The following is a 9,472-nucleotide window of genomic DNA, read 5'->3' as shown; positions in this document are numbered from 1 at the left end:
TTTTGTTGAAGGGTTTTATTTGGTGATTCTTAAATGAATCAGACAAATATATCTTATTTTCTTTTTATACTTCCTACTTTAACATCTTGTGTTGATATACACATTTTTTATTTATCTTTTTTTAAACGTTATTGTCACTAAACAACATTTCCCATGGGATAAATAACAATTCTGTTTCTGATGATCCTGATTTGATCAGAGTATGATATCCTTGGTAAAACACGAGACACCTGTGTGTATAAAGAGTGCTTCTACATGATGCAGGATCATCCAGAGTCTCTGNAAATAAAAAATAGCATTAATATTGTTTTTTGTTGAAGGGTTTTATTTGGTACAAGAAGTTAAAGTAGGAAGTATAAAAAGAAAATATTAATTTAAGAATCACCAAATAAAACCCTTCAACAAAAAACAATATTAATGCTATTTTTTATTTTTCGTCCTTTGACGGACAAATGTTTCATAGTTTAACCGTCCACAGTCCCTTTTAGAATACAATAAATAAGTAATACAAATATTGTATAAAACAAAAGGCGCTTGCAGAGAACCAACTAGGTGGTTCATTTCAGTGCATGGCAATCTAATCGTAACAGACTTCAAATTGATAAAACTTGCATTTTGTAAAACTTTATAAGGCAATCTGTATACACTACCCTTCTGTTAATATACAAGAAAATACATAAAAGACAACATGGGTTAATATAGCTGAGAAAATATGTAACCAACAAAACATCTGTCATCATCTGTTAATGAGCAGCGTATCTTAAAAGACAGAAGAAAAATCACTATAAATTAAGTCAAAATGATAATGCAAATGTTGCCTCTAAAGAAAAGACGTCCCAGGGAACCTCAAAACAAAACCAGAGTGATATATTTGATGCTATTTGATGAGTCAATAATATTAAAAAGATGTCACTGTAAGTTGATGTTCACATAGTGACATAAACCCTAAAGCAGCGGTTCCCAACCTTTTTTCAACTCAGGACCCACTTAAGCATTTAAAAAAAATGTTGCGGCCCACATTCAACCATAAACAATACGGAGGCTAAATAAAGTCCTGATTGGTCAATTCAGAACATGTGACACGTTGTTAATCCAGTAGTTGTTACAGTCAAGGACTGTAATGACCGTTGCTAAGGAGGATCAAGAAAGAGAAAGGAAAAAAGGTTCAAATATACACATATCTTAATAATTAAATGTTTCCACACAAATCATAATGTTTTGCAAATTTTTTGGCGGCCCACTTGCAATGCCTTCGCGGACCACTAGGGGGCCGCGGCCCACGTGTTGGGAAACGCTGCCCTAAAGAAAAGTGTTTGTCAGGAATCCATTTCATTCTAACTCCACACTGCTGTAGTTCCTCTTTAGATTTCACCTTTCACTAAAGTGCACACCTCACTACTTTTGTAACTTTAAAAGATAGTTCATACACTGCACGTCCACATTAGAAGTAACCTTTCCTGTCTCTCTCCACAGAGGATGAACAGGTGTCAGCGGTCTAAGGGGCCAGCGGACGTCCTTCTGCAGTAAACCGAAGTCCCCCTGGTTTTGGGGTGGGGGGGCAGGATTTAAGAGACTGACAGACCAATGGACTATTCATCATCAGTTACGTACGTGCCTGCCTCCTCCACTCGGCTCTCCCTCCTGATTGGTGGATTCCTCCGCTCGTCTCCCTCCCCTGCCTTAAAGCATCATCGGGGGTTGACTGACCCTGCATGCAAAAAATACTGTGAAGAAGAGAAGGAGAGAAAAAGACGAGGACAAAACGCCTGGCACTTTGGATAAAAAGACTACAGAAATAAAACTGGTGCTGGGAGGAGGGGTCGACCTGGCCCCACACCCACACATAAACACACACACACACACACACACACACACAGAGAGATGTTGCTGTGGGAGAGACACAAACACAACACAACAGCATCATGACGTGTCGAACTTCCTCTGCACTTTGTCATTTTCTACTTTCGGAGAAACAGAACAAATAAAAACAAAGCAGACTTGAGGAAACACCTTCCCGTTAGATTTCATTTCTTTTTTTTGTGTTATTTCCTCGGACTGATTGCACTCTTGGCGGCCGAAAACAATTGAAACTGAGTTGGCCCAGGACTGAAACAACCCATCTTACGAGTGTCTTGAACTCTGCATCCAGTATTATCACATGTGAACGCTTATCAAGTGTTGGTTTTTAAATCAAAGCTGGGAGGAGAGCCTGATAAAGAAGAGCCAACATGCACAGTGTACTGACAAACACACACACATACACACATTTTTAAAAACAGCACTTTCAGCACAATCCTAGATGTTACCAGACATTTGGCCCGAGTGAATCATATCTGCCGAGCTCCTTTTGGTCATATCAAAGTCTTTTTCCCTCATCCTGTTGCTTGCTCCAGAGTATAATGTTTTCTGTGGGTGATATCAAAAAGCACAGAGGACATTGAACCCCCCACGGAAAGCTGAGCGGACATGTTGGACTCCATCAGAGGAGAGAAGGATGATTTAACCCTGGAGGTTTTGCCCTAATGAAATGGAGCCTGGAAGAAAGTGAATCCAAGCTGTGAGCAGGTAGCGAGCGCTCTCTGACTTTAAGAAAAGTTGCCTCTCCTTCCTTTATTTTGGCTTTAAGGGATCACACATCAGCATATTTCAGAAGCTGCCAACGTGTACAATTGTGAGTGTACCTCTTAACTATCTACCTTGTTACAGATGATCTTGTACAGAGTCTTATAACAAACCCTTTGAGAAAAAGATATCCACAAATTAGGCTTTTTTTTTCTTTCTCCCTTCTCCCTGAACATAATGCCACATTTTGTGAATGTCCAAAGCGCCTTACGATGCCATGATTGCATACATTTCTTTGCATGGTCGTTCCCGTCACAAATCACCTTGTTTCAGGAGAAGTCTTGAATCAAGCAATAGTGGAGTGAAATGCCTTATTCAAGAGACAACCCAATTCAAGAGACTTTTTGCGAAGACTCAGTACAAGATGAAGCCAAGCATTTTGTTTGTGTTCTGTTCTCCGCGTGGCTTCAGACTGAGGACACCTCTCCCTCTGCGGTCCCTTCAGAAACTCATCCTCAGAATCTCCTCTCCGTTACATCGGCTCAGTGGACGCCGTATGTAAGTCACATTTCCTGCATCCAGTTTTCCACTATTGGAAGTGACTGATTTTTTTTTTTAATTGTTTTGACTCCGGTGAGGAAGTTGACATATGAAGAAAACTTTTTTTTTTCAAGGCTGCCAATCAGAACGATCGTGAATCCAGTTGTGAAAAGTACCGTTGTGTTTTTCTTCCACACTGAGTCGCGCTGATCACATTGATCAGTCTCGGAAACTACAGACTGAGAAAAAGATGAATGAGTGTTTCCCCACTGTGGTCTGTGACTATACACTAATGATTTCCTGGGTTTCCCTTTTTTGTTATCGTAATTCTTTTTGTAATGGCTGCAGATAGATTGTTAATAATTTGTTTGTAATACGGTGGTGACATGCATCATTCACTTTCATCGAACTCTGAAGATAATGTGCATATTAGCGGGGCCGAGGCCTGTTTCTAAAAACAAAAAAGTTGCACAAAAATGTACAAGCGTAAAGATAAGTGTAGTAGGTAGAACTGCTACTCCGTTTGGTGTGTGATGTCAGTGAGAAATGTACATTTAGCTGGTGATGACCTTCTTTTCTTCATTCTTTCTTGTACTACTTTGACCTGTATGTCTTTTAAAAAGACAATTGGTGGAGTACGTATCAGTTGTTTTTGTATTTTTAATACAATAATTGTAAATATTGGTTATATTTTTGTTCAAATGTACTATGTTTATGCCTCAACATCCAGTTTATATGAAGCTGGGAATCAATAAATACTGCATAAAGAATCAACACATAGGTTTAAATGCACTTATTCATTTCTTCTGCATTTCGATGTCTTTCTTTTTCCATTTCCTTTCTTTTCCTTCAGAGGATTTCTCCCCGGATACCGTCTAGTGTTTGCACAAGTCATGGAAGCAACTTGAAAAGTGTAACTCTCATACTTTTCTATCTGACCGCAGTGTGTCAGAATTAATAAAAAAGAGATATTGAAGTCTTCTCTTGCTTTTATTTACTTGTTTTGTATTGTCTTAATATCCAGAGCTGTGAGAACAGTGCAAGTCCCAACTCTCATTTTCTACTATTCTTTATTTATTCCGTTTCTTACAAGGTTCAAGGTTCGTTATTTTGTCATACGAACATAGCTACAGTGTGGTTATGCCGAGGAAAATCGTGGGTCACAGGCTTCTCCAACAGTGCAACACAATAACACAGATAAACAGGAAAATATAGTGCAAGTAAATAGTAATACAAAAGAAAATAGTTTAAAAAAGTGAAATAGTGCAATAAGAGTCTATATGCAAGTTATTGGAATATGATATATTAGATAAATCATTACTAAGTAGCAGATGAATGTTGTGGATGTTCAGGTGTTTACATTACATGTTTAATTTAATAACTAGAATGTCAAGTGCAGACCTCCTTCCAGACCAATGGTGCATTCAGGTGCTTTTTTTAATTTTGTTCTTAGGACTTATTGTGGATACGACATACATGTGTATCTATGAAGAAGATGTTTTGTTTTTGTATTGCTCTTGTTAAAACAACATGCTTATCTAGTTGAGCTGTTGATCCGATTTGAAGAACGCTATCATGATTCTTCATCGTCGGGAAATATTTTTTTCCAATTAATCTAACACATGAATGCTGCACAATTGCCCTATCTTGCAATGTTAACTAAAGTGAAAAATAATCGGTATATCTAACGCGTGATTCAGATCAGCTCCGAAATTGAAAAGGTGTTCCCTTGATCCCTGGGTTCACACTTTCACCAAGTTTCATAACAATCAGGCCAGAAGTGTTTCTGTGATTTTGTAGACAAACAAATAAACCGAGCGGAAAAAATAACCTCAGTAATGAAATTCTATATCTCCAATAATAATGATAAAGATTAGCTTAGCGAGTGTTTTGGAGGTGCAAGCTGACACAGTTATTCTTCCTGCATACAACATTTAATTTGTGCTTCATTTTTACCATAATTGCAGAGATTTATTTATTCTTTTAAAGAAATAAAAGATGAGATATATTAAAGAATTAGATTAGAAATGGTACAAGAATCAANCACACTTTCACCAAGTTTCATAACAATCAGGCCAGAAGTGTTTCTGTGATTTTGTAGACAAACAAATAAACCGAGCGGAAAACATAACCTCGGTAATGAAATTCTATATCTCCAACTCACTCTGCACCACAATAACATAATAATAATGATAAAGATTAGTTTAGGGAGTGTTTTGGAGGTGCAAGCTGACACAGTTATTCCTCCTGCATACAACATTTAATTTGTGCTTTATTTTTTACCATAATTGCAGAGATTTATTCATTCTTTTAAAGAAATAAAAGATGAGATATATTAAAGAATTAGATTAGAAATGGTACAAGAATCAACCCTGGCAACTGAAGTGAGCAGACTTGGATTATGAAAAGATAAGGATCGTTATGCTTTTGTCAGAAAATGATTGCACTTTTATCATTTCAATCTGAATACCGCATAGATAATGAATACAAAAAGAAAGTTTGGCAGCATTGAATGAAAATGTTGAATATTTGTCTGCTTTCACACCACAAGATGGCGCTGTTTCTCTACGAAAAATGACCAACATCAGAACTAAAGCACAGTACTGTATATCTCACACATTATGCTGAATTGTGAAAGAAATGTCATTATAAGGAATACAGATTGTGTTTATTTGTCTGTACATAGTCTTAACATACTAGGACATATTGATTGTATTCTTTTCATTTAGGTTAAAATGTGTTTGTTTATTTCTTTCCCCATCACAAATCAAGCTTCTTATTTAGAACACTTAATATTATCATTATCTTGCACCATGATGCCTCTGTTTTCTGTGTATCAGTTTCTGTTTGCAGATGGAGAAATGTACGAGCTTCTCAACATGCTGACTGTAGCTTTGTGATGATGGCAGACACCATATCTCCCACTCCTCATGAATTATGCAGGCTATACAGTTGGTGCCTCTATCTCAGAGCAGAAGGCCACAATTTGTCACTCTCGAAAAAAAAATGACACACACACTGACCATGAAAAATTGGGAGCTGCCCTCTAACACACAAACACAGTCGGGTGAATAATGGTATATCTGCTTCACTGTTTCTTGCTCCATTCCTGCCCTCTCTACCGTCTCTCACACATGGAAAGAAACAAGAAATATTTGGTTTAAAATAGCATTTATTTGTATTGAAGATGCAGGAATTGTGTGCCTATATTCATAAATCCTTTTAATGTGTCCATGTCAAAAAGGCCAGAAGAGCTACAGGGATGCTGTTGTTGTCCCTAACATATTATTCATGTGATTGGTTGATATATTTAACTCTTGTGTTGTGTTAGCTAACATATTTAGATGGGACAAAGTGAAGAACATACCCATGCTAAAGTCCTCTAAAATTACTGGCCTAAGTCGAACTAAATGTTGTTTCTATTCCTGAAGATATGTGGTCAAATGGAGACAAAATGACATTATTGTAAGATTTGCATCGCCTCTCAAACACCATACATGATGAAATCCAATCACACAAGAGGCTTTTTCCCACAAACAAAAGCCTCATTGAGCCAGAATGTAATGTGTCAAAGTCTCTTAATCCTTGTGTTGTGTTCGGAAGCTGTTACCGTTCATGGTGTTCGCGGGTCAATTTGGACCCATGATATATTTCAGTCCAAAACACTCAAAAATAATGACTATCATCCAATATTGTTTTAACTACATCATAACTAACTTCTAATGCATTCATAACCGTACAATCCTGTTATTTTATTCGATAGCCCCAAAACACATTACACCACATATTGCACACGTGCATGTGTGTGTTCAGGTTCAAGTGTTAGTGTACATATTCTTTGTGAAAGGTGGAGTTCCCGTGGGGGGAGGGGGGCCAGAGGGAGGGGAGACCAGGTGCATGTTGCGAAAAATTATTGTTACAGTGGATGAAGGGGGTGGGGGAGGGCTGTCTAAAGTCAAAGATGAATCTTGATTGGGCCAAATTTGACCCGGAGTGACCCACAACAATTCCGCTGGGTCTTCCCAGACCCAAACACCAAATGATACACATTTTTTCTTTATAGAGACCTTCAGACTTGGCTAAAATTGTCAAAATCAGTTTTGTAGTGTTTATATAGCTGTTGTGGAGGATATCATGAAGCCTGTTCCGATAAAAAAAACTAGAGCGTAGTTATTATATAATTTTAATTTGAAACGGGTCACGGGAGACCCGAACACAACATACAGTAAGGGTTAAGTGATTTTCAACACCACTCTGGTTTACAATTGGTATACAAGGAATATGACTGTATCACATGCATCAGGTGGGATCAGTGCGAACCTGTGTAAAGCTCCTGTGGAGTACCATGGAGACCCAGTAGGTAGTTGATCATGGAGGACTTGCCGACACTCCACGGTCCCAGGAACAAAACCATGGGCTTGGAGGTGATCTCACTGTCTGCAGAGTGACAAAGACAAGAGTTTAGAGAAAAGGGGTAAACATAACAACATTTACTTAATAAAAAATGTGCAGCAACATCTACCTTTTCGTAAAAATTATGATTATTATTATTATTTCCCATCTTATGTTATGCATCTTAATGTATGTATTCTGTTTCATCCCTATTTTCCCCTACATCTTATTTTAACAAATGTACTTTATTTCCCATCTTATTTGATATTATTGTGGATTTCTATTATTTTCTTTATATTCAATTATTATTAATATAATATTAATATTCCCTGACACTCCTGTGCATGTCTTTCCATTCTGCACCACAAGGGGTCCCGGAGTCACATGTCACAGTTTGAAGACTTCATCCTGCTCATTGGCATAAATAATGGTCCTGCCCTCAAGTGCAATGGAACAAACTTGTAGGAAGTCTGGCCCACACAGCGTTCTCTTTCATTTTCAGCAGACAGAGTCCTTATTGTGCTTCTCTGCGCGCCTGGTTTGAATAAAGTCTGGCTTTAGTTCTTCTTAATCATTACTTTATTTGTGCATCACTGTGCAACTCCAGTTTATCAAACCATGGTGCGGTGAACTGATAAAGAAACTGTGAGGAGTGCTTAGTGGATTTTCTGTTGGATAGTAATGTTGGCTACGTTTTTCTCTTACATGACACTGTTGGTAAATGAAGTGATCAAGTGTCAGACGACCATTTTACCACTTATTGGTGGCTGCGGCTCAGATGATAAGTGGGCAACCTATCTACCAATCACAGGGTCAGGGGTTGAATCACCAGACCCTGCAGCCAACATCTCTTTGTGCGAGATACTTAACCCACGTTGGTCCTGGTTGACATTTCATGTATTGCAAAAACCAAAATCTCACGAGTGAATTCAAAATTATGATCACGACGTTCCTGATTAAAGAGTTGCCAGAGTGGGCCTGTAAAGCCATACGTGTTGCGATCTTGATTTCCATGCTTGGGTTTGTTGCAAAGCATTTTACGCTTGACATTATGTCCTCTTACTGCTCTGTCCCTGAGTGCAAGTCATACAGGAAGGACTGGAGTGCTGTTAAAATACCTTCTGAAGTGTCAACTTAGACGTACATGAGTCCATCAGCTAGTTTTTAGCTATGTTACACTGACATCTAGCCAACTGTTTTATTTATTTTTTAATTTATGTATTAATTTATTTTACAGAGACAGTGCACATTAATGAACATTTCTGTAAATGTGCCAGAGTTAGCCAAGAGGCTAATTTTCATCTGTAGTCCCTGGACAGATTTTAAAAGTCAACCTAAAACACAATTAATTTTAAATAAGTAAATACAATACATTTAAAAGATGCAACAGACATTAGTGGGATACTTAAATAAAACAATTTAAAATACAGAACATTAAAACAAAACAAATAAGCTGTTAGCTCTTTAACCACCGAAAATGTGGATTTCATGGAGGATACTTAACTGGGTCCCCAAAACCAGCTTCAATCTCGTTAATTGTGTTGTTTAAATTATGAGACGTAAACTTAGCAGTAACAGGGTGTAACTGTATGCTATGGCTAAAACGTTAGCTAGCTAGCCATGGCTTAACTATTGTGTTTGACTTTAATTATACCACTATGATAGCTAGCAGTTTTTTGATGACTGTTGTAACATGTTTGCAAAATGTTATCTTCTTCACATTTTGTGATGTTTTACTATTCTGACAAACTACTGTAAATGCTTCTGTACAGGCTGTGATGCAGGTGTAACAGGAGGCTGGTTTACCTGTGACTTCATGCTGCCTGAGCTCGTTGTACTTGAAGGCTTGCTCCATTGGCTTGATGGCATTGTGGTAGATGCTCAATAGTTTCTTCATATCAGCTAAAGAGAGAAAGAGAGATAGATTGAGAGACAGGGAGAGACAGAGACAGAGACAGAGAGAGCGAGAGAGGGAGAG

General features: G+C 37.8%; 1 protein-coding gene across 1 annotated transcript in view; it reads left to right on the top strand.

Moving 5' to 3' along the window:
* The window catches only part of rapgef2b (Rap guanine nucleotide exchange factor 2b), a 70,681-nt gene extending 66,603 nt beyond the window's left edge, over positions 1-4,078 (top strand). The window contains exon 25 of the mRNA XM_010767121.1: positions 1,474-4,078. Coding sequence (XP_010765423.1) covers positions 1,474-1,499 — 26 coding nt within the window. The 3' untranslated portion in view covers positions 1,500-4,078. The remainder of the gene's footprint in view (positions 1-1,473) is intronic.
* Positions 4,079-9,472: the final 5,394 nt, after the last annotated feature.

The sequence above is a fragment of the Notothenia coriiceps genome, unplaced genomic scaffold (assembly GCF_000735185.1).
Source record: "Notothenia coriiceps isolate Sejong01 unplaced genomic scaffold, NC01 NC01_scaffold00004070, whole genome shotgun sequence".
In the NCBI taxonomy this organism is placed as follows: Eukaryota; Metazoa; Chordata; class Actinopteri; order Perciformes; family Nototheniidae; genus Notothenia; species Notothenia coriiceps.
This window is presented reverse-complemented; position numbering and strand designations above follow the sequence as displayed.